Source organism: Opisthorchis viverrini (genome assembly GCF_000715545.1).
Source record: "Opisthorchis viverrini unplaced genomic scaffold opera_v5_130, whole genome shotgun sequence".
Classification (NCBI taxonomy): domain Eukaryota; kingdom Metazoa; phylum Platyhelminthes; class Trematoda; order Opisthorchiida; family Opisthorchiidae; genus Opisthorchis; species Opisthorchis viverrini.
This window is the reverse complement of record NW_008751788.1, coordinates 1,150,080-1,175,408: the sequence shown is the minus strand read 5'-3', so window position 1 is coordinate 1,175,408 and position 25,329 is coordinate 1,150,080. Positions and strand designations below refer to the sequence as shown.

The 25,329-nt window shown below is 44.4% G+C and overlaps 2 protein-coding genes across 2 annotated transcripts in view; one reads left to right on the top strand and one right to left on the bottom strand.

Moving 5' to 3' along the window:
• Positions 1–2,704, top strand: part of T265_06402 (hypothetical protein) — a gene marked incomplete at both ends in the record, with an annotated part of 22,919 nt that extends 20,215 nt beyond the window's left edge. Inside the window, one exon of the mRNA XM_009171650.1 lies at positions 1,283–2,704. Coding sequence (XP_009169914.1) covers positions 1,283–2,388 — 1,106 coding nt within the window. The remainder of the gene's footprint in view (positions 1–1,282) is intronic.
• Positions 2,705–4,092: 1,388 nt separating this feature from the next.
• On the bottom strand, positions 4,093–24,352 carry T265_06401 (hypothetical protein; the record flags this gene model as incomplete). Its single annotated transcript, XM_009171649.1, has 5 exons — positions 4,093–4,439; positions 15,170–15,377; positions 17,049–17,140; positions 22,692–22,859; positions 24,193–24,352. 5 exons carry the CDS (start codon positions 24,350–24,352, stop codon positions 4,093–4,095), a joined length of 975 nt encoding a protein of 324 aa, XP_009169913.1.
• Positions 24,353–25,329: the final 977 nt, after the last annotated feature.

The window sequence follows — 25,329 nt, the reverse complement described above, 5'->3', positions numbered from 1 at the left end:
ATTAGGGGGGGGGGGGGGGGGGGGGGGGCACGTGGTCTAATCCGGACACGTTTGCCTAGTGAATTATGCACACGAAACAAGCAAAACTGGTCGCTGATTAGGGGGCTTATTTACTGTAATTGATGGGATTAGATAGCTTTATCTCAAATCGTTTCCCACATTATTATTAACAGTTAGACTTTTGGATTTCAAATAAGATTTTTGAATTTTTGCCTTCTGGAGCTGAACAATCTGCTTTCTCACTTGTGGTTTATTCTTCAAATCATCAGTTATCGATAAAAATGTCAGTGGCAGAATCTGCGAATCGCTTCAGCGAAATGATATAATTTGTTAATCTAAGATCGATGAGATAGGGTGAGTCATGTGACCTCTTGGAGTAAAGTTCATGAACGACAACACGACTGTTCAGACCGGATATTTTAGCACAATGTGTCTCCCTTCTGATGATCAAAACCATTTCTTCCTTGAATGTATTTGCTCTCTGGATTGGGAAAATGCGCCTCCCTTTTACCACGAGAGATGGGAAACAAGGTGGTAAACTGTATCCTGATAAAATCCCTTCTTCAGGGATGGGTTTGTAAGGGGGAACCAATGTATCTCACGACACAGTATAACCTTTTCTTTACGTGTCTATAAACACTACAATGGGCTTAAATCTTCGTGGTTTCCGTCCTTTATGCTGTTTCCAACTGTATCTGTTTCCAACTTCTGTCTCAGGGTATACCTGTTATTCGGTGAATCAGCCTATTATAATGCCATTTGGATTCGTATCTCGATGATTCTTACTTTTTCTGTGGTTTGCATGCAGATGAAATTCGTGTCGGTCCGTGGAGAAAACTTTACCACCCAGATCGCCTGATCACTGGCTACGAGGATGCAGCAAATAACTTTGCTCGAGGCTTCTTTACCATCGGAAAGTTACTCATAGCCCCTATCTTCCTTGAATGTATTTGCTCTCTGGATTGGGAAAATGCGCCTCCCTTTTACCACGAGAGATGGGAAACAAGGTGGTAAACTGTATCCTGATAAAATCCCTTCTTCAGGGATGGGTTTGTAAGGGTTGACCAATGTATCTCATGTAGAACGACACTGTATAACCTTTTCTTTACGTATCTATCAACACTACACTAGGCTTAAATCCTCGTGGTTTCCGTTCTTCATTATGAAGTTTGTTTCCAACTTCTGTCCCAGAGTATACCTGTTATTCGGTGAATCAGCCTATTATAATGCCATTTGGATTTGTGTCTCGATGATTCTTACTTTTTCTGTGGTTTGCGTGCAGATGAAATTCGCGTCGGTCCGTGGAGAAAACTTTACCACCCAGATCGCCTGATCACTGGCTACGAGGATGCAGCAAATAACTTTGCTCGAGGCTTTTTTACCATCGGAAAGTTACTCATAGCCCCTATCCTCAGCGAGATTCGACGATCCTTGGAAAGCTGTGAGGCACCGCAAGGCATCATATTGTATAGGAGCCTTGGCGGGGGCACGGGGGCCGGTTTAACAGCAGCCCTTTTGGATGTCATGCCTGACTTCCATAAACTTACCAAAATCGAAATCCCGGTCTATCCATCCCCGTCTTTATCCAACTCTTTGGTAGAACCGTACAACAGCCTCCTGGGGGAACATTTTGCCATGGAAGATATTCAGTTGGGACTACTAATGGACAATGAAGCGCTTTACGACATTTGCGGTCGATATTTAGGCCTGACAGTTACTACATACACGTCAATCAACCGATTGATCGCGCAAGCCACAAGTGCAATCACAGCCTCCCTCCGTTTCCCAAACATCCTCAACGGCGACATCAATGTGATTCAGACCAATCTGGTCCCCTATCCACGCATCCACTTCCCTCTGAGTAATTTCGCTCCATGTATTTCCTGGGAGAAAGCCGAGCATGAGACCCTAACTACCAGAGAGCTTACCCTTGCTGTGTTTGATCGTGAAAATCAAATGGTCAAGGTTGATCCAACGTACGGAAAGTTCATGTCATGTACTCTACTCTATCGTGGTGATGTGAGTCCAAGCCATGTCTATCAAGCCCTGACAGAACTGAAGTCATCCCGATGCATAGAATTTGTGGACTGGTGTCCAACTGGGTTCAAAGTAGGCCTCACATCTTCGCCTCCGGTCTCGGTTCCAGATAGTCGGGTGGCTCAGTGTGATAAGAATGTGGTAATGTTGGCAAACAACTCTTCCGTGGGACAGGCCTGGCAACGACTGACTCACAAGTTCTATTTGTTGTATTCCAAACGATCATTTGTTCATTGGTTCATTGGTGAAGGTATGGAAGAGTCGGAATTCAACGACGCCCTAATTAACATGACTTCGCTGGTTAAGGACTATGAGGAAGCATCCGGAGAAAGCAAGAGGGAGAACGAATGAGCCTATGCTAAACAATCTAGTCAAAGCACCGGTTTCCCAACTCTGGAATTGCATTTTTCGTGACGAAATTTGCCCACACGCTTTTTTCATCTGGCGGCTTTTGTCACAAATTACCGATCACAATTCACGTATGTGTCATGGACCGACTTTGTGTTTACGCACCCGACTCTCTTAATCTGTGCAAACTCTGAGTGCCACTCTGCTTTTGGTTGGTCTTGTCACCTACCCCAGTCTATATGGTTTCCTTAACTTGACCGTCAAGAGGCCGAAAACTGTTTGGCTTCACGTTTTACTTTCGGATCATACCGGTTGTGTCCAAGTGTCTTGTATCTTTCACACGCAGGATGGGCTGACCTCACAAGAAACCATATGTCAATGGGATTGTGAATTTAATTTAACGGATAAGAGAATATGGGAACAGCTTTGGTTAAAAGGTTAAAAGGTGTGTTGTATCTTGTTAGACGGTCGTGCAACTCTGTATCGGTCCCTTGGCTTCCTGCTCCACAGACAAAGGAAAATCATTACAGCTCTATGAGGTAATCACAGGGTGTTCCACAAGTTCGTGCTAGGATTTCCGTGAGGGGGCGAGAAGCGTCGAGTTTAAGATGCTCGATCCAGATTGGCTGGCATTCTGACCAATCAGGGCATGCCTTCGTCTGGTCCGTGTCCTGCACGTGACACATCTGTCCGCATGATGTGATGTTCGGTTATTAGGGCGGCTGGCATCCGGACAAAGTGGCACATGGCTGATTCAACATGTGAAGCCGCCGTTTCAATCTAACACGCATTAGTTTCTGCTTTCTAGCTGGTTAGAGGTTTATGGGAATCTGAGGTAGATGGACAGGCTTCGGACAGGTAAGTCTGGGGTAGAGCCGATGGTGGTAGCTTGTTTATAATTGCTTTAAGTGGTATCTCATCGGGAAAACCGATCGATAAATAGAGTGCTAGGTGAAACCAATGTGTTTTGGAAGTAAACGTGGCAGGCTTTTCTAACCACCGTCCTGGCAGAAGTAAACTGGCACTATCAATTGGAAAATGTTTGGGACCGATTGGACAGTCATCGTTTCAGAGAGGTTTGGTAAACCATCGATGGATTTGTTGCTGGGCAACGTTTCGCCTCTGACACAAAAGCTTCATCAGGCCAAGTGGGTAAGTAAGTAGGTTCATTGGGTTTTAAGGCAGTCAGGGAACCAATCCGTGAGATTTCTTATGGCTAGCCCATTTGATCAGTGCTGGGTGTTCAGTTTGATGTTCCGGTTTGTTGGTTAGTGGGGATGACTGACATTTACGATAGACTGGTTAGGAGGGATTTGCCTTCATGCTGAACCCGGGTTTTTCGTCCTTCCTTTTTCAGTCTAGCGCACCTTATTGGAAGATTCCTCTTGGGGTCGTTCACAGATTTCGGGTACACTACCCCAGGCGATAGTCACAGATTCGGCAATGGCAGGGCATGCACTAAACACTGGGCATAGGATAGATTTAGAAAATATGGACATCTTGAGACGGGGTTTAAGATTCACACCACAGCGACTGGTGGCCGAGGCCGTGGAAATCGCCAAGCATCCCCATGTGGCCTACGGACGCCGTCTGCTTAAAACCTGGGTTCAGTGTCAAAAATCAAGAGCATCCTCCGCACATTACACGCCTATGACCAGTTTCAGTCAATCAGTTTTTGATTAACGGAGCTGCTCTCCTTTGGCACGCTTAGTGCTGACGGAGAGCGGAATGATAATCGGGCGTGATCAGAGTCGATTTGAGCATACCAGAAGGAACGACAATCTTTAATTGACGATTCCATCGGTAATTGATAGTCACGTGGTCCAACTGAGTCCAAAACCGTCTAGTGGCAGGTGGTCTATAAGTAACTCGATTGGAGCGTTCGTGTTGGAGGTTTGTACTGACCAGAAACAGACACTGAAGAAGTCGCTTTCCACTATCCGAACGCTGAGTATCGACTCCAAATCTACCACCTAACTGTGCTTCTTCCGGATTTAGTCGTCCAACTTGAGCACTCGTATCCTTCTTGCCGACCGAAGCAGTCGTGACAGATCCTGATAAAAAAATCGTCCTTGTCGGTCCCAGACCTGCACTCTGGCATGCGCTAATACGACAAGTAAACACCGTTTGCCGCATTGACCTGCTGGGTTCCGGGTGAGTCTCTCGAAAAATCAAATTGGTTCACAAATGAGTGTGGTACGCTAATTTCGTGCCATTTGGTTGCAATTAGAACAAAAGGTTGACGGAAATCCGGGGAATGTGCTTACCTGATGAGCCCCGAGAAGGGCGAAACCGGTCGTGAGTTGTCAACGAGTTTTCATGAACCTTATGAGTAGTACATTATGGTCCCACAGCGCAGATGACTACTGGGATTCTGTCCAATAAGTCGCTTACAGCCTTGGAGACGAGTGCAACTCCCACTCCAACCATAGTTACCACGAGCCACCAGTTTTATTCCAGTCGCCTTTCTATCCCAAGGTAGAGTAGGAAACTTTCGTAGGAATACTTCCACTGGGGACCCTCGAAATAGCTAATCGCCTTTGGAGACGCCGATAACCTAACTGAAACGTCACATAAATCACTAACTTCAGAGGTTTCAAACATTTTCATGACCAGTTTATCTGTGGGATGGCCTAACGACAAATTCTCAGGCGGTGAGTTATTCTAGGGTGTCTTTTTCCAGTGATAATTTAACCTTGATGAATTCTTCATGATGAATTGGCAAGGTACTGTTCTCTTTTCAGTTCTGTCAATCACCAAGTCATTCTGTTTAGTGAGAACTAACCTTACGGCATAGCTGAGGAAAACCATTGACAGTACAAATACATTTGTTCCTATTCTTATTATCCTAGCGTTCGTTTTTCGACAACATTCATATTTTGGCCACCTCACAATAAAAGAAATCCTATCAAAAAGCCTATGACGTGGGTGTAATCCCCATTAAGTTCACTCGATTCTGCCTGCAGAAGTTACTTCATTTCATTTGACAGGACTCTTCACACGAAGAAACGGCCCGCATAGTACCACTTTTAAACGGGGGATTAAAAAAGGGCTCACAAACAACAGCCAGATTGTACTAACCTTGGAGTTATTTATTAGAAAATGCCAACCGAACAGTTACAGTCTATTGGACAGGGAAGCAAAACTCTCAAATGCGTCTTGTTTACAAAAACTGAATATCCATCTTCTCTTTAAACGCGTCTTCCTGAACCTTCCTGGATATTCATTGACTGTCGCTCAAATCCAAGCAAATGCTACAAAGCTAAATAGAGACTCCACAAATTTCGCAATAGATTTCACTTTTCAAGAGACGCAAAGCTAATGTACACGAAGATAACATACTACTCACATGCCTTCCCCATCAGTAGTATCACCGTTACACTAATAGATAGGGTATCACTTATGAGTTGCACTCAGAAATGCGGGGGCATGCTGCTATAATTCCCTTGCCCTATACCACCCCATTCAGCAAACGAGTGACAAACGAGTGACATTTCGAAGAGGAACATTTGAAAATCAGAAAACCGTTTATGTTTGGTGACTACGCTAGCCCTCTCAAGCTATATCGACCGAGGAGCTGATATTTAAGACCGCTTGAACGAAAATTGTGAAAGATACCACAGTCGTTTTGATGCGATATACTTATATATATGTACATATATATAATAATTTTCGACAGTACAACACCAGTGTTCGGTTTCCTTGCAACGATATTGTGGAAAAAAAACAGAAAAAATCGGGATGGAACAGGGATCTAGTGCCATCTTACCACAAATAATCCGAAATGACTACACTCTGTTCGAAAAATCTGAAAATAAACTGAAAAAATGACGCCATGCCACACGATACAGTGTGCTATAGGCTGCCCTCAAAAATGGGCCGGAATAATTCGACAATTCCGGCCTCAGTGCTGCTACAAATTGGGAAACCAAAACACCATTTTGTACTCCACTTGACTTCTAGCTAGCTTCTGTGAGCTGCCAGTGTCCAATAGGACTGACACTTGGATTTTCATGTAAAATGTGATCCTGTGTCTCTTGTGTAATGGATTTATTCGTAAGATGTAGCTTATGGCGTGAGCCTAACTGTCAGCAATAAGGGCAGTCACCACTATCGTGAACTTAGAAGCCCAATAAGTGCTCAGGTGTTTGGCGGATGTTGTAGCCAAATAAGTTCTGAGACAAACATTCGGGAGAACAAGATGACGCTGACCCTCAACGGTGAACAACGAGAGCCAGGCTGAGCGGAAGAGTCGTTGTGCCCAACTAATTTTAGTCTCTCAACGACTGCCAACTAATCTAGTATCGAAAGGTTGGTAACGGAAATGTATGTACCGGAATATCTTGCACTTTCAGGCACATCTGTCTTTGTTTGCGGTGACATCCTGCACCAATCTCGTTTGTGCTCAACTTCACTTCCCAATAAACTACTGATTCATGTGTTTGGTTGTCTTGCTGCTCATGAGTGCATACAGCAGCCGGTTGTTTTCCTCTCAGAAATTGTTTCACAGCTCAGTATTCCATCAGAAGTTGCAGAACTTTCACACATCGTCTCCTGAACTTAAATTCGTGAAATATGTGTGTCTTACTCCATATATATTGGGTCGCTCTGGTAAACGTAGGGTGGATGTCTGTGTCCGAATGCCACTCCGAGCTTCATGATAGCATATGAGCTTAATAGTATTCGAGGGGAGAATCGGGGTTGAACACGCTCCAAACGTAACGAATAACGCTACGTTTGGACGAATTAGCCATGGATTCTCGACGGGAATTTACAGGAAAAGCATCCACTCAGATGGGTCATCGAATCCACACTACGCCAGACTGGCAGTTGTCGGATCCTTATAGTTAGCCGTGTCAACAAGCTATACTCGTATAGTTCGATGCGAGCAGATTAACTGAAACGACTCAGTAAGGAAAAAGCACGCTTCATTATACAACAAATGGGGAGGACAACACCCGGAATGGTGGGACAGGGGGACGAAAACCCAACCCAGCCAAATACATTGACCGGACAGCCAGGTGCGATTCACGTGGTGTGCCCGATTTCCTCCACGAAATTGACTGAGTCTTGAATCTTGAAAGCGACTCCGCCATTGCACCCCACGCACTCGAATCGAACCATCAAATCTATTGCGATGGCACACGCATATTCCAGTGAGAATTCAGCTCATGCTTAGAAGTTGGGGCAATAGAGATCAACATACCTAAACTAAGTGAACCGTAGCGATGGTGCCAGCATTGCGTCACAGCACACCTTAGTAGACACGGCGGTCAGATGTCAAGCAGAAATTTCAAAAATGGCGCATCACTTTACGTCAATTAATGATGGATAACACAAATATATTTGCAGTTTTTTATAACATAACTTGGGCTGACCAACCCAACCGAGCACTGACGATGCCTCCTTACATGATGATGAAACCATTGCAAGCCGATGGCTAAGTTCGGCGAACAGACCAACTGCCACCTGATCAGCAGCCAGCATGACAGGTTTGTCCTAACAGGATTTTTATGCTATTTGAACTAGAGTTTTTTTACAGAGCTGAGGAGGATCAGTCAAACGGCTCAATCTGACACGGCAATTAACAGCAAACTAATGACTACGGGGAAATTCCCACAGTTCTTGCTTCGACCAATCAGAGTTCGCGTAAAATCAGGGGTTGGGGAAAGATAGAAAGTACGAACAGATGCAGCAGATTTCTTAGAAAACAAAATCTGACCTGAAACAAACCAAGTTATCACATAAAACTAGTGATAATCTCCCCCCTCTCAACAGGGGTGCCCTTTTCGGAAGAGATCACCTTGATAAGATCCTGTGACTGGTTCCGAGTGAGGAATAAAGGCAGTGGGGGAATACCTGGGCCTCACAGTACATACACTGGTTGATACAATTGCATGGGTTATGCTTGTAAATGACAGTGATTGGCCTGAAAGATGCAACACTACATCCGATCAGTACGGTAAAAGCTAACTGAGCTGACCGCAATGAGAATAAACTGGTCGGAGAGCGACAGCTGGCACGTTCTTTCCATTTCGGATAGGCGCCATCCAGCCACCACGGCACTGGCGAAGAACACTTTCGAGTCGCATTCCCACCTTGGATCACTTCATAATCTCCTGTATGTTAGCCGGCGTGTTAGACTCCCCACTGAAATGTGGTCTGGCTTTCACGTCATATGTTCCACTAGACACATTCGAGGTTCGCAGTTGATTCTTTTCGGCATTTCCACAGTGAAGATGAAACCGATTACACAAATGCTACACCAACCAACCGGAGACGCAGAACACTCAATCTATCTGACTACATTCGTTCTCAATGCACCGTACTTAGTAAACGGGTTGAAATTTCCCTCTCCATCACTCCCGTTGAGTGAGTGATCCCGTGGAAATAATGAAACTAATCGGCGGTCAGTTCGTCCTGTCCCAAAGTTTGTATGCAGTACAACGGGAATTCGGTGAGTTCTGTCGTTGTAGTGAAGTCGATCAGCTGATACTTCATTCGTCCACACCCACCAGCATTGATACAAAGTAAAAACGAACACACGAGAGCGAAAACCGTTTGCTCACCGTAGGATTTAAGTAGACAAATAGCAAACGTCGATTCAGAACATATTTAGAACATGTAATTAAAGTCTAACATACAAACGGCCAACTGAACGCGTTTCACACCTTAGTGGATATAGACATAATATGATATCACAAGCTGAGCGTCAACTGAACAAAGGGCATATGGGGCAGAGGCAAGAGTATATGTATCACCACAAACACAGCAAGAAAGTGTTCTTCTCAGCTTCGGCACGGTTTTTCAAATCGATTTGAATTTCCAGAACATTTGAGTTCATTGAGGAAAGCTGGAACAAAAAGAATAATACCGAGGTTGAGGTATTCAGCGAAACCAAGACCGTAGCTACTGAAGTGTCTACCAGTATTGCTCACTGCATTAAGCTTGAGAAAGCTCAGAAGGCAAGACTACTGATTAAAAGGCCAGTAGTTCGAACGGGACCCCGGAATTTCGACGACTATTGTACGGACGTCGACAGCCTGACAGTATCTCAGCCCTCGTGCCTCTCTGGAGCTGCAAAACAGCTTAGCGCGGAAGGCATGCCAAAGCTGAGCCATTACTTATCACACAATTATGACTGGTTTGCACTTGTTGGAGTTGTACCTCAAACTAGCGACAGAAAATGGTCTATTTCGGGGCGAAGTTCGCCGACTAAGTATTCATCAAGCGGTTAACTTCGAGTAAGAGATTGTCGCTCTTAAGGATGATTTCCTGGAAGTGCAACAATAACGAGTGTTTAATTTAGCTGACTACTAACAAATTTACAAGCCAGCCACCCAAGTAGATGACTGGCCACAATTTTGACTGGCTGGTAGGTTGGCTATCTGCGACAGCCTCCGTTAACGAAATGCGATTGTTGCGATAATTTGTGCGTACCTCGTGATATATATTAGAGTATTAGTTCTCCATGTGCCTGGTGATCTGTCCGCCGAACCATGCAATTGATCTGCAAACGAGGATACATCATCAGTGTGCAGTTGGGTGGGCACATTCTCTTTGCCTGCGTGAGTTTATACAGCATTTGAAGGCTATCTGTTATCTTCTATCGTGATTGGTAATTTGGGGGACAGCGTTTTTCATAAATCGATTAGCTCATTTGTTATCCCGCATGCAAAGGAAACTGTTATCTTCTATCGTGATTGGTAATTTGGGGGACAGCGTTTTTCATAAATCGATTAGCTCATTTGTTATCCCTGTTGCGTTGTGGTCTGTGTTTCATTGAAATGATCGGTGATCCCGATGCCGTCTACTTTTAGTAGCTTCTTCCTTGGCTTTGATTGATCCTCATCTCAATTTGCATTGCACTGTGGTCTGATCTTCTTGAGGCTAGTTGGTTGGTTGCGCCGCCCTATTTCCTACAGTGTAATAGCGGACGTCTCTGCGTCCGCCGTTTAGTTTGGTACTTTGGGCGTCTCCTCCAATCAAACTGATGCGTCCGTTTTAATCGAGCTTTCCTGACTCCCTTATGAGTTTCTCACCTGGTTGCTTTCGGGTCTCAGAGCTCTGTGTTTCTGGCGTTCTCTTGGTCTCAGTGGTGAGTAAACATAATCAATTTCGATATGTTTGTTGACAGTGCCACGCTTCCCTTGGTTCATGTACTTTCTTCGTTCTTGTTTGAACCAGTAGGCGAACACCTCTCTAGTCCTTCTTGATCTTTGTGCACGGAGATCAGAGGAAATCGATCGTGTCGTTTAGTAGTGAGCTTGTGTCGATATATCTGGTGAAGAGCTTCCTTTCCGTTTATCCCCATACACTGTGGGTGGCAGTCATTGCATTGGATCTAGTATGTGACATTGCTCTTCATCATTGTGTATACTTTGCCTTTGGTTCCCATAATGTCCTACGCAAAGTGTTCATAGGTGTGTAAGTGCCGTCGTATTGTGATGTCACAGGAGTCTTGCCGTCATTTCAGCGGTGTTCTTCATGTTTGCGAGTGTGGCTCATTTGCTTCCACTCTGTGTTGTTGCATTGGTCCTATTTGGCTTCCTGAGTGATCTTCAGATGAAATTCCTTTTGTATCCAGTTCTCTTGGATAATTTGTATAGATGTTTTAATCTTTAATTCCGCCGTGCTGCAATGCTCCTTGATCCGCTTACAAAGTGTCGCCCCAATGTAGCTTTGTTTGTGACAATTTGGATGGTCGCTGTGGTAACTCAGAAGAGACTACTACTGACTGGGGAAGTTAGTGCGAATTAAATCGAAGGACAGTCTACTCACTGTGTCAGCGCAGATAATCTGTCATGTATTTTCATGTAAACGGATGAAACCCCGAATAAGCCCATGAATAAATCGTTGCAAATCGTTGTCTACCCTAACCATCACAATGTTCGCAACTATTCACAACTTCATTACTTCGTTGGTTGGGAGACTTTCTATCGAGGTCAAGTCAATCTATGCCGAAAACGCGAAAAGCACTGCACCGCTGTTTCATCCTCCAGGGAAACAGTCATCAGTGCGTAACTCACGCAACTCCAGGAAGTTTCGAACTAATGACTTACGGCCAGTAGCTGAACACCAAATCTTTCGGTCAAAAGCCGTTGATCGGCAGTGATTAACCCACACACAGAGAGAGCAAAGCCCCACTCATTCTTCAGTCGTGGCGTTCACATTACTTGATCACTCAAGGTGCCAGTCAGCACGTGAGCACTTGCCGTGAACTCGTTGGTTAAAGGAGATTTGTTATACCCAGTCCCAAATTAAGTTAACTGAAATGCTGATCAAGCATTGTGACTGAACGTGTTAGTCCTCAAAGCGAGCCATGATGTCGCTGGATCGAATCGCCCAGGAAGCTAGAGAGATACGCACTGATAATGATTTAAAATAATAATGAAGCAGTTGACCAATGGGTCTCGACTTCCCCTCCCCCAGAATCAAATCTCGACCGACTTACATTGGTCACAAACTACAGCAAACGAAACCTAGTTGTGATGTTGAACCCCTATTTAAGCAACACACAAATTCATTGAAAAAATAGTCTTCTGAGGTGGCCGTGCACTTTGCGCTCGTACCTTATTTGACTTCCACAGTGTCTGCTCTGTTTCTGTTCCCCAGCTGCGTGTGTTTTGTGTTTCGACACTTTTCCAGAGTGCGAACTGTTGACAAGGGTTCAGTTGCTAGGACGCGCTCACATATGAAAAAGCACGCGTACAGATAGGGAGGCATCCCCAAGGTCACAACTAAGCTCACCAAACACGGCTCAGCAACATAAGACCAATGGAGTGGGACTGAAATTGTTCACGACCGAAACACTGCCATTGGTTGTACGGAACGAACAAGTGAACACATTTACGCCCACACACACATTTAGCCCACACATTTACGCAGAATCTCTGTATGTTTTGTCCTGACAATACAGCCGTGTCCGGGGTTCTCTGTCTCCGCCTTATCGCGCAGTCTGGCAGGCTCAGTGCAGGCGTAACCAACAGACGGCTACCCACGATACAATATCAGTGTTCCACCCATATCATGATAATTAACCAACAACTTCCAATGAAATCCAGTATGATAACTAATGTGTTCTACAAGATTCTACATGAAGCACTGAGTCGAAGCGAAATGTCTCAATGACACTGATGTTCGACGACTTACTAGCCCGCATAAATTTCGTTATTTTGCCAGAAGCCAGTGGAAAATGTACGAATGCGGACCCACTGTAAGATATTTAAAGACAGGACAATGTTCTTAGCGTTACGCTGACCGAACTGACCATGTTTACGGTTTGACGGTAAACTAGGGAAATCTAAAGCTAAGTGCACTCGGCCTCTTGCTAATTTGATACGAGCTCAGAAAACTGCTTTTCTCTATAAAAGAAAAAGGACTTTCTATTTGAAATTGACAGTCGCCACACATAGATGGCAACGCAGTCTCACCTTAGGGTTCCTCGGAAGCGAATGTGCAGTCAACCGTCGTGCTGACAACCGACAGAGCTAGAAAAGTAAAACAGTAGTTAACACTGACAGCAGTATTTGAAGCACAGATGCAAAAACAAACTTGAATCGAGTGTCATTTTGTACTGATAACGTTACTTTACACTTTGTAGTCAGCCCTCTATGGTGCCTCGGGACGTATCCTTGATTTACGGATGTGGGCTACATCTCCAGGGTGGCACTATGCAACAGTATGGTGTATGCGACCGAGGCCCCCTATCATGTGATGTCTTCGTCTGGGGTGTTCACTTGGTGTCCACAGCCGTTATGATGTATTGACAACATTCGGGCGTCACAGAACAACAACAATCAAACCCGTATCCTACACTTGAGTCACTATCGTAATCGGAACCCGCCCCCACCCCTACGAGAATGCAGACATTCAAGTCCTCCTTACAACGTTCCCAAAGATCCAAAGCACTTGGAATCTAACAGACGACAATTGTTTTGCTGCTTCTTTAACAGGGGAGTTATTTTTAAAAACGAGTCCACGAGCTTAAATCGCTCTGTGTAGAAGTGACAGATACTTCTTCTCGGTTACATTCTTCATCCGAGTGTAAAGGTAGGTGTTGGAAAGTGAACACTTTGTGCAGACCGACGGTAGCTTAGGTTCCACAGCCCACTACCATCCACCATGCAAGTATGGAAGAACCAAGCAATGGGATTTGACAACCGATTGTTTGAAGCCTTGTCATCTGTCTGGACTGGTACTCTGAACCTAATTGCCTGTCTGTTTTGATCCATCAGGGACGTGTCGAGGCTCTCGAAAATTCAACTTCATTGTGCGAATGTTGGGCGCCAGTTTAGACGTACTTGTTGCATCCATGATGTTCAGTCAAGTCCGCCACAACTAGTCGCCGCTGTTTTTTTTAAGAAAACAAGACTGATTAGTGACGTGTATTTGCACACTAGAGCATGTCAGTAATTTAAAAGAGAACCCGAAGAGATATTTTTGACGTTCCCTGTGAAAGTATGTGATGATTTAGAAGATACTTCCATTCGGAAATCGATTTCAGTGCTACAGGATACTACTTGTAGACTCACAAATGAGTAATGTAGGTAGCCGTCGGGGGCTTCTGGACCATGGAATTCTGGAATGCAGAGTTTGACTAGTTTGCCCCGAAAATCGCTGTTAAACGGAAGCCTAAAGTGCATCGCTTTCCTGTCGTGAGAACTTTTGCTTTTTAAACGAGTTTCGAATTCTCTGTCCACTGTATGTGTGTGATCTGAGGAGAATTTTTCGGAACCTTTGTTCGTCAATTCATGTACCTCTAAAATCATGACCAGTGCAGGTCAATAAGTGCCGCATACTATGACACCAGCTGCTCACTTTCTCAAAAGGCTGACGGCAATTTTGCTAGTCTTGCTTCACAATTTAAGAGCGGCTTCTAACGTGCATTTCCAAACTAATTTCTTAAAAGACTGTTTGATTCCTGTGCACCAGTCTATTCATAAACATTTTGTACCTTTCAACGTGTTAGGCAGAATTCCACACGGATCCCGCTATACCTCACGTCTTTAGGTGCTGCTACGGCCGATAGGCCTAGCCCGCACCAGATTGGCCAAGAATTCGGGACGCCTGTCGGTCCGGCATCAAGACGAGATCGGATTGGTCGAAAATCTGGGCCCAACAGCCAACCATGATCCAGTATTGGCCGAATGCTGGTTGCCAATGGCGCATCCAGAACGCGTCAGAATCTCCAGAAGGTTATAACCGCCTACGCTATATATACGAAGCGCTGTACAACTGTTCTTGACTTCGTTTTGGGCATTAATAGACCTTGTGCACCTTTGGTGGTTGTTTTGACGTGAACGCTAGCTTGGGAGGCTCAGACGGAGAACTAAGCTGAGGAAAATACCGTTAATACTCAGCGTCAACGCTGTCCAGTGTGAATCCACAAGTTGGGTTTCAAAACCCTCACAAACATCATCATCTTCAGCAGCCTCTCCCATAATGCACACCTTAGATGCCCAGGTCTCACAGACAGGACAAAATCTCGATTGACAAATAAAATATGTTAATGGGAGTCAGTGAATGTTGACTACCTTCTGGCGTCCTCCCCGTGTACTTTCGAGAAAGCAGGGGTGACCTCAAAGCCAAGTTCTCTATAAATGCTCCACTTCAAAGGTCCATCAACCGTCCCACATTACAAGAACTGTTGACCCGTATCCCGCACGATCAACAAGACACCTTATCGCTTGCCCTCGATGCCTCTGGGCGTTCTGGACAACAGGATTAGTTTAGTACACAGATCGGCACACAAATCGAGGTTCGAATGCCATTCACCACTTACCCTTCATAAAGAACGGTATTTGATTCCGCATGTAGAGATTGAATGTGTTGACGGGATTGGTCCAGTCAAATTGTATAAAACGCTTTTGCAATTTGTACAGATTAAAATTGACCATGCCTCGAAACATTACAGGAGATCCCGTGAACTCGAAGCCTTCCAGTACGGTAGATTCAACCACCTGATTCATGTCGAAGTTTCTGTTTAGTTCCTGAATCTGAATAAATGGTTCATTGTTGAAAATCAATAAGTATGTTTTAAGCGTTTGTGAATACTGTTATAAGAACTGCCGCGTTAAAAAAGAATTGAGGCATACATGAACGCGACATATCATCTGGCTGTAATATAATAAGAACGTCACTGGAATGCTATGCGCAAAAACCGTACAATACACGTGCTTATTACGACAACGTTTGAGTCTTGTTAAATTTCATTCATTATTTCAAGCCCCCCCCCCCCCCCCCCCTTGGGCAGTGGCTTTGTCCGGAAACTTGGGGCTGGAGGTGTGTGGGTTTTCTCATTCCAATAAATAATCGTATCAGCTGACTGATACGTCCAAAGCGTCACGTGACTCGACCTCACCAGCCGTGGTGGGAGAACGGTACTCAGGCTTTTGAAGCCATCGGGGTAGAAGACACAAACCAGAAGTAGCGTTATTATTGGCTCGTAATTACTATGTAATATTCACGATGATGATGAACCAATGTCGGCCAGTTGAAAATGTTGTAAAACAGATGTCCTTCGTTTCGCCACAGCTCTGATGATCGACTTGGTTGTAACAGTACTTGATGTCAGTGAGTTGGTTTCAACATTAGTAATTGGACATTACTGTCTCCAACAACCCACGATCGATTTCACGATTTTGGGCTCATTATCAAGGCGAAGTCCCTGAGGTTCCGTCAACTTTGTGTTCAACTTGAATCCAAGTGGTTCATTACATTTCAGAAAAATGCTTCGTAATTTTTATGGAAGATGAGGGGTGTAGCTACCCGGTCAATCACACACTTGACTGTTCAGCTCACAGTCGCTCACCGGATCACGAGACCTGTCTTTTTTCATACCCACAAACACGCCACATTAAGGTGACCCATCGGATGTCGATTGTCTGTACCGTCTAGTGAGCGTAGTAACCACTCATGTGCTGAAACGCCTACGTACGCGCAAACGGACCTGCATGTGTAGGGAAACCGAACACAGTCAGAATACACAGATTCGCGCGCGCGCGCGCGAGCAAGAAGTCAACCACTCTTCACAAGTCCACGGACAACGATGGAGCACATGTTGCAGCCACCGTCCGGACTTTCACCAAGGCACTCTCACAGACGATAAGTTCCTCCTGTTGACTTGCTCCCATTTTGCACTGTATTTATTTTTATACGAGTTGCAACCCACCACTGTCAACCATACTAAAAACCTTTATTAGTGCATATACCTTCCAATTTGTGTTAAGGCCATCATCAGCAGTGCACCAATAGGGGAACGACAAGCAGTGTGATCATTTGGTTAACCAAAAGAGCCTAAAGCGGTAGAAATAATATCGAGGTGTTGAAAACATAGCCTTTTGGGACACAGTCTCTCTACAACCTCATATCAGGTAAGACAGACGTCGGTCGTTGAAAATAGATGAAAGTTCTGCTGGATATGTTGTCAGTTATTTATTATTTGGGAGCTTGCATCAGTTTCAACATTCCAATGAAAAATTCTCAATTGGGTTTCATGAGGTACCCGATTTAGTGGACTACCTTGCTTGTTCACCAGTACTGACAAGTATCGTCAACAGTCTGCAACCTATCCACTTTTTCATAATAAAAAACGATAGGTTCGTTTCTGCCAACTGATTTCACAGTCATGGCTTAGAGCTTCATTATCACGGTGAACTCACTTTGGTCATCATATCTGAGAGGGCTTTGGCTTGGCTGCTTTTGCTCGCGTCTACGGTCATGTTTGGCGGGACCGGAAATCTGAAGCGAACCTCTAATAGAGGATAGACAAAGCGCGTAATTTTGTCAACCACAGTATTATTATTATAGCATAAATATTTCATTTTTGTTGTAGACTGAGCAGAAAAATTTTCCAAGGGCAATTCTAGGTCCTGGAGCATAAATGCTTTTTGGTTATCGTACGGACGGGAAACGCCATGGCGACAGATGATGAATTAAGTTTATTGCCTGTTCGCTTAAAACGAAATCATTCGCCCTCTAGGCCTGGTGATCAGCTGATCTAAACTCATCTCAGTCATCTGGTTACAGACAACCATGTTTGCAGCCCGCTCATATGGAACCCAGACGCCACGCCAATCTTATTAACACCTGTTTTCTCTGAATACAGGAACAAAGAACCCTTAGGTACTCTTAATTCCCAAGGCCATTTCGTTAAACCTGTTCAAACAACTTGGAAAAGTTCGCTTGGGCAAATGATGAACCTTAAAGACGGTTCAGAGCAGTAAGAAACCCTCTTAAGGGAAACAGCATTGCTAACCGGACGAGTTTTACTGATTCACAGCTCATTACGACTCAAGAACTCGTAGGTGGATGAGCTCTTGTCACCACTACTTCGGTGCGTTATGGTATCTACATCGACAACGACTAGCCTTTGAAACCGTTTACTTTCTCTCGGGCCCATTTTGTGGAACCTCCTCCCATGATAACGGATTGTGACAGATGCACACCTGTATGCATGTGTATCTGTGTTTGAAGGACGGAACTATCGGGTGAGGTGGTCTCCAAGCTGTTTTCGTCTGAAGTTGATGACCGAATATTGTCGTCTTTATTACTCAAGTTTTAAGATATAAACTGCCATCATGAATCTAGAAAGCTTGTCTGTTATCTTGACGGTACACATTGCTGAAAACTCTTCGACAGAACACGACAGGTTTCGCCTTTCTTGGAGCTCGTCAGGTAGGTGCGCTTCTTGAATTTTTGTCAACAATATGTTCTAATTGACCCCGAATTGGTCACAGTCCGTGAAATACATTCATTTACACACTGATTTGCTTCGAACGAAGAAACTTATCAGAATCCAGCTGATTTTCTTGTCTATGATGTTTAACCAAATGTGCTAAACACGGCCACTTCGAGTTCCATTTAGAAGGATTAGAATATCCGCACTGAGGCGTAACCAAGCCCTGAGTTAGATGACAAGGAAAATAACTGCACGGCTTCATTTCAAATCTAAGTTACCACTTACACAGAAGAACATGAGAAACAAAATCGGAAAAGGGATCTTTTCCGCCTTCTTTGGACGTCCAGGTAAGACATACTTATGTGGATAGAAATGTTCGTCAGCACGGGACACTACGGAAAAGTAACGAGCGAGTTAATCCCAGATTTAAGATGTGTTTGCCAAAGGGAAGAAACTCATGGAATGGCAGCGAGGAGGAACAAAAGAAACGATACAAGCACATTAGAGCAAGGAATAAATCCAGACACAGGGGCTTATGAATGGTTCCTTGATACCGTGTGAACAACACTGCGCTTTTTCATAAAGGAAACTACTCATAAGGTTGCTGAAAACTCTTCGACAGCCCACGTCCGGTTTCGCCTTTCTTGAGGCTCATCAGGTAGGCGAATTCCCCGAGTTTCCGTCAACCTTATGTTCTACTTGAACCCGTGCTTTGTTTATAGACAACCCTTTGGCTGGACGTTGTACACGCAAACTGGTTGCTTAAACAGTAAGTCCAGCCTCTGGTGTAAACTATATCTTAGATTTAATTCATTTCAGGATTCCATCTGGCTCTGGGGGGGGGGGGCCGAAAAGGCCCAAATTCCGCGTTCAACGGATGTGGCGTATGAGAATCTGGTCCAAACAGTGTTTGGTACACACGAGGATCCTCGACGTTCACACATCACCACAGTTTAGAATTATATGTCTATGGATAAATAGGCATTCCGGTCGAGTCAAGTAAATGTTCTCAATTCTTAAGATAAAGCATATGACAGAACTGACTGTTGAGCAGAACTGAATCAGCCATTTTCGCCTGGCCTAAAAGTTCCAGTCAGACATGCAGAGATCCAGAGGACACGTTGTAACAAAATGCTGGTCATGGGCTGTCGAAGCGTTTTCAACAATCTTGTGAGTAGTTTCCTTTATGAAAATATACTGCGATATCTCGAATATGATATCAACTGAAACATGAGGCGGCCTGTGCGAAGCACACTCAGTTGTACAATATCATAAACGAGAGATTCCAAATTGATTTGTAAATGAGTTTATTTCTCGAAAACAGTCCAATTTGAGTTCAAGTAGAACATAAGGTTGACGAAAACTCGGGGACTGCGCCTCGCCTACCTGCCCGAAGTGGAAGAGTGAAACCGGTCCTGGGCCGTCGAAGAGTTTATAGCGACCTTGTGTGTGATTTCTTTTTTGAAAAGAGAACCTCCCAGAGTTACTTCAGCCACCACCACAGATATTTCTAATTTGTAAAATTACAACGCTTCGCTACCACTTTACATTCTTCTAAGATGATCCTTTCATTTGCTGTGAAGAGTTTGGGATGAAGGGAAGCAATAAAGCCAGAATTGACCAATCTGATAACCTTCGCGGACAAGCCAAATTAGCACCTCCGTCAATGCTATTTCACAGGGGAGGTATGAAAATGGGCAATACATTTTGACAAATTTTCAACTGAACTTTTTACACTTTCGGTGCACTGACCTCCCGGATGTCTTGAACAAAAGAAAACTTCACAGCTTGCTTAACTATGATATCGATGGGACGATTTCTCCCAACTTTGTGTATAAAATCATGCCTATACTGTAGGATGTACCGTCTCTGAACATTTCCTTTGAGAACTTAAGGGCTGACACTGTAGGTTGTTTAACACTATACGTACATCACAGGCTATAGTGTTGTACGGAGGCTTGTTAGAGCGTGGCCACTTCTGGCCAACGTTCTGAAACATTTCCAGATGGCTGACTAATGACGTCTCAGAACTCTAGCCCGAAACGGCTGAAATCAGGGAATTTGTAATGAGGTGATCAGGAGACGGACGGGTTTTTGGTGAAGCTTACGGTACTTCTTACAATGGATGCGTCCATCCTTGCAAACTAAGCTGGCTGGACCATGTGTTACGCATACCGAGTTACCCCTCATCGAGACGATCGCTGTTTCCCGTGCCCAATTCGAATTGGTGGGAACCTAGAGGTGAACAGAATTTGACATAGCAGTAAGGAACAAAGGATGTCATGAGAAATACACTCATTTGCAAATCAAATCAATTTTCACGAGAGACTCAACTGAATCTCTCGTTTATGATGTTCTGCACGCAGGCCGCTTCATGTTTCAGTTGGCACGATACTCGAGATATCTCAGTATATTTTCATAAAAAAAAACTACTCACAAGGTTGCTGAAAACTCTTCGACAGCCCATGACCGGTTTCTCCCTTCCACTTCGGGCTCATCAAGAAGGCACAGTCCCCGAGTTTCCATCAACCTTATGATCTACTTGAACCCAAATTGGACTGCTTCGAGAAATACATTCATTTGGAAATCAATTTGGTTTTCACGGGAGACTCAAATGAATCTCCCCTTTATGATGTTCTTCAACCGAATGCACTGCACACAAGCCGCCCCATCTTTTATTTGGTACGCTAGGATGAGAACTCATGAGCAAGTAACAGTCCATAATTGAGGACGTTTCCCTCTTGTTCATTGATGTCTCTCACTGAGGGCCTTCAAATTGTTCAGTAGTTAAGCGTGGTTTTCTGATCATACGTATTTAGTAGGTGAGTAGTCGATTAATGGCGGTTTAGCTAATGATGATTCCCACTAACACTCACCCCCTTTACTCGTGCGTGAATATAAAGTACGGTACATTAACGAATTTGCAACATGAAAGCCCACAAGGTGACTCATTAGTGACACTTTCGCTAATCAGTCCCTGAAAGGACCGCAAGCAAACCAATTTCTCTCAGTGACAATGGCATACTTTTGCGTTTGCTACAGGTGGCATTTTGCGTTAAATTCTCCTTGAAAAGAAGCCTCACTCCAGAGGAAATTCCTTACCCAAGTGTTTTCTTCCTTTCAGCGAATAATCCACCTAGACAATTGCAGGTTCTATTAACACGCGGGATACGTTTGTCGACTACACGAGTTTGCCCATGTTTTATTGAGCGGACAGTTTTTTATCGTTTAGCTGCTTTACCGGGCGTTTATTTCGCGTTTTATTATCAGTCAGATGCCAAGACGGTGAAAACATAAGTTGGATAAACTGTTAGAGTGTGTGTTTAAATGACTTACTCAGCTTTGAGTTGGCTACGCTACGCTTGGTGCACAGGACGTTGGAGGCTCCGGAAAAAATGGAGAGTAAAGAATAAATCATTAGTTAATGCCAAGCTTCACCAGGTCAAAATGTCACTCAATTCCAGAGATATTTTAGGAGGTAGTAACCTCAGCCAGCCAATAACAGTCTTCCGTGTGTGGGGAGCAAAGGAGGGTTGATCTGATTGGCCTGTGGCAGCTTGGTGTTAAGGATGGATTTCTTAAATTGTTCATCAAAATTATTCTGTTCACGGCTGACGGAGACAACCATGTGTCAAGTCGATATTTGTACCACCTAAATCCGATTACGAGTGAAAGTACATTCCGTTGAACATCACAAGAAATTTAGCACAAAGGAACGATCGGAACCCGAAACTCCTAGCCAAGAGGACGCGTTTGTCTTTTCCGCGATTGATCAGATGGGTGAAGGTGAATCAGGCTGTGATTAGTTGACCCGAGCTCGAAAATTTACACGAGGTACACCAGCTGCTGGACTCTTGTTTTAATCGTAGAAGTTCAAGAAGCTTAATCAAGTGATCATCGATTTGATCCCTCATGCTCGGCTGACCAGCCCAATAAAAAGTAGAAGGCGATCATAGGACTGGGCGTTTCGGGCTCCAACCACTGCTCTACTTTAAGCATCCGGTAAAATGCTACGCTTATGGTAATCACCAGGTCCTCTCTGAGGATCTGTAAAGAGAGTTAGCCTGAATTAGTCAGCAGCACCAGACGTTTAACTTACTGGTTTCTTGTCTAAAGTTAGTAAGTAGCGTATGGTGGCCTCCTGGCCAACTGTCGGTAATAGCCATCGTACTGAAGTCAAACATTAACTCTGATACACCAGCTGACTGGGCTTCACATAAGATGAATCTGATATCCGCCTACATCACAATTGCTCGTTGGTGACCCCTAGACTCATGCATTTTTATCATCAGACTGTCTGTGCAAGTCTCTGCCCTGAGATATGAAGCTTGTCAGTGTCTAAACAGAGGATCACGTGACAGGTCCAGCTACACCCATATCGTGCGGAGTTTGGCCCTTTGCCTGATTCTGTCAGAACAGAACTTGCCGATGGGAACACCAGCAAGGCTATTTTGCAATTTGCAAGTAAGGTTTATACAAACGGCAGCAGGTTTCCTGAATTTTTTAAAGTTCTTCACATACGTTTTGTCAGTGTTAAACACTCCACCGGTGATAATTTTTATATCAGTTTCATTAGGACGCGTATTTGTTTGACCTCAAATAGGGGCGATCAATGATCACTTACCAATTGTTGTCTCCGCGTGCAAGTTAAATTCTTTCGGGTGATGTTGAAGTTTTGTCCCTGGGTCGGCTTCGTAGTATACATAGAAAGTTGCGACGGGGTTGTGCAACGCGTCATCAATCTCGACCAGCTCAGTTTCCACTGCTTCCTTAACCCTGCTGCCAGATATTCCTGGAAAATCCTGAAAAAGTTGGAATTTGATCAGCGTGACCTGGGAATTGCAGTGAAAATGGAGATGCAATGTAGCTGGTTGCACACCAATTTGGTTCACACGGCTAAGTCTAGCTGAATCTCCTGTCTAAAATGTATGCTTCCGGCCAAAGGTACTGCTCGCAGTCTGCCCAAGTCTCGAGACATACGTTTTCTGGACGTAAGAGACTAGGCACAAAGCTGTTGAAAACTCTTTGACAGCCCTCTACGAATTTCGCTCTTTTCGGGGCTCATTAGGTCAAACTTATGTTCTGCTTCAGCCCGCAAAATCGATAACTACACGGATCTGCATATGGGCTTCACACTGCCTATCCAGCTGAATCGTACTCAGCATCAGCTGCATTGCCCAAGTGGTTCGTATAGGTGAGTGAAGCTCAACAAGATGGAACAAGTTAGAAACTGGCTTGCTATTGAGAGGAATGTTGATAGTTCAGTTAGCTTAGATAGTAGTTGGCATGGTCGCTGAGCTGGACAGTCTGATCGCAAACGTCTCATCACCAATCGAGGCGACATGATCATTTCGTTGTTAGGGGGTGTAGGAAAGCGTAGCGATGGGTAGTGTTGCGTGTGTGTTAATATACTTGCTGCTAGTCAGAGTTACCCTTCAACCACGATTGATTGGTTGGTTATTTTAGTTCTGTTTCCTCATTTAAGTGAAACGAAATCGAAAACAAAGAGCGCGCATCATTTCTGGACTAAAATCCTTGTCGATCAATGTGCTGGTCTGGTATGACCCAAATAAATTGGATCAGAATGGAATACCTGCTGTTCGTTGATAAGTCAAAGCCATCAAACGCTCTGGAACCGTCCTTCAGTCTATTGGATCAGCCGAACATTCAGGATTTTATGGCTTAGTGAAGAGCCTGATAAGTCTTGGAAGATCTTGGGACTCAGAAACAGAGCGTAGTATTGCCAACCTTTCAGTAGTGTGGGTTTGAATTCTACGTACACATGTTCAGAAATTTTTTGTCATTTCTCAATTTAACCCCACGACTAGTCGGAATCACACTTATCTGAGTGATTCCAGCCTGCCCCCTTCTTTGAACTGCTTAGTTAGTTCAGAAGGACGAAACTATCCACCTGGGTGGCACTTAGTCTGCTACCTTACCTCATATGACCTGGTGTTTCGTAAACCAATCGGTTCGGTTCATTTGACGGGCCCTCTTGAACTTCGTTTGAACCTTCTGTCAGTCTGTGTGGGTGAGCTAGTGCTAAGGTCGGGGTTGGGGTTTGGGTATTAATAAGGGTTCTAAGTGGACTGACACCCATACAGTCATGTGCCAACTTGGCTTACTTAAGACTGCTTTCCATACGGTCGGCAGCTCCGCACCCTCCATTCTGTTCACGCTGTAATGCCTGGTTATCTCCACCGCCTCGGCTGTCAGCCGATGTGGTGTGAATCGCAGACCCCGTCTTAAGACTTCCACATTCTCCAGATCTATTCTATGTCCCATTTCTAAGGCATGTATCGCCATCGTTGAGCCTTTGACCAGCGTTTGGTATTCTTGTGCATTTTTTGGTTGTTTGTTTATCGTTCTTTTATGCTCACTCAGAGGTAAGCTATTACATCAGAATCGATGTTGCATGGTTGATCCGAAATTTTTGCATGTATCTCATAAAAGAAGAGTACTTTAAGGCATCACAACCGATAAAACATGTATTCGTCTGTATTACTGTCTTGATACAAAGTTACCATTAAGTTTGGCTCATTTGCATACTTGGACGTGATTGAAATTTGCACAGGTGATCGACCAGTCTATCAACAGTTGCAGGTAGGCATATTTTTCTTGAAGTTATGAGGAGGCAGAAGCTCAATCAACAGATGAGCAGCGATCCTGACTATTCAATTACGGCGTTCCCTATTAGTAATGTCTTTCTGAGACTCCAACCACTGTGTATGCTGTAAGACAACCGTTTAGTTTGGAATTATCGGTTTTATTCCATTGTTGTTGGTGTCAAACTCCCAGAACAGGCCCAGAAGAGTTCAAAGCATCACCAGGGGTTTCTAAAAGATTACGCAGATCATTGTTACACGTTCGTATCCATGTCATACTACTCAGGTTGTTCGCGTTTGTTTGCCAAGGCGAACCATGTCAGGCGAGCTTCTTCCGAAGACCATTCCTCAACCAATGGCTCTCCATTTCTCTTCGTCCTCCACGTATGTGGCTTGGATGCCGAACCCACGTGGACGCCGATCGGGAAACAAACAGTTCGTCTAGAGGGACAATCTTTTGCCCTTCCTAGTGATTTCAACTTGAACTCCTTTGGTAGGATCAACGCACCAAGTCTGTACAACATAAGCCCTCGTGAGATAGCCCAGAACCGAAGGCTCAGCTAAAACAGCTTGAGATAGCAGTCCACGGGGTTGACTCCAAGTGGAGCCTACTGAATTGTTTTATGACAACATCAGGATTTTGGGGAACTACTAGGA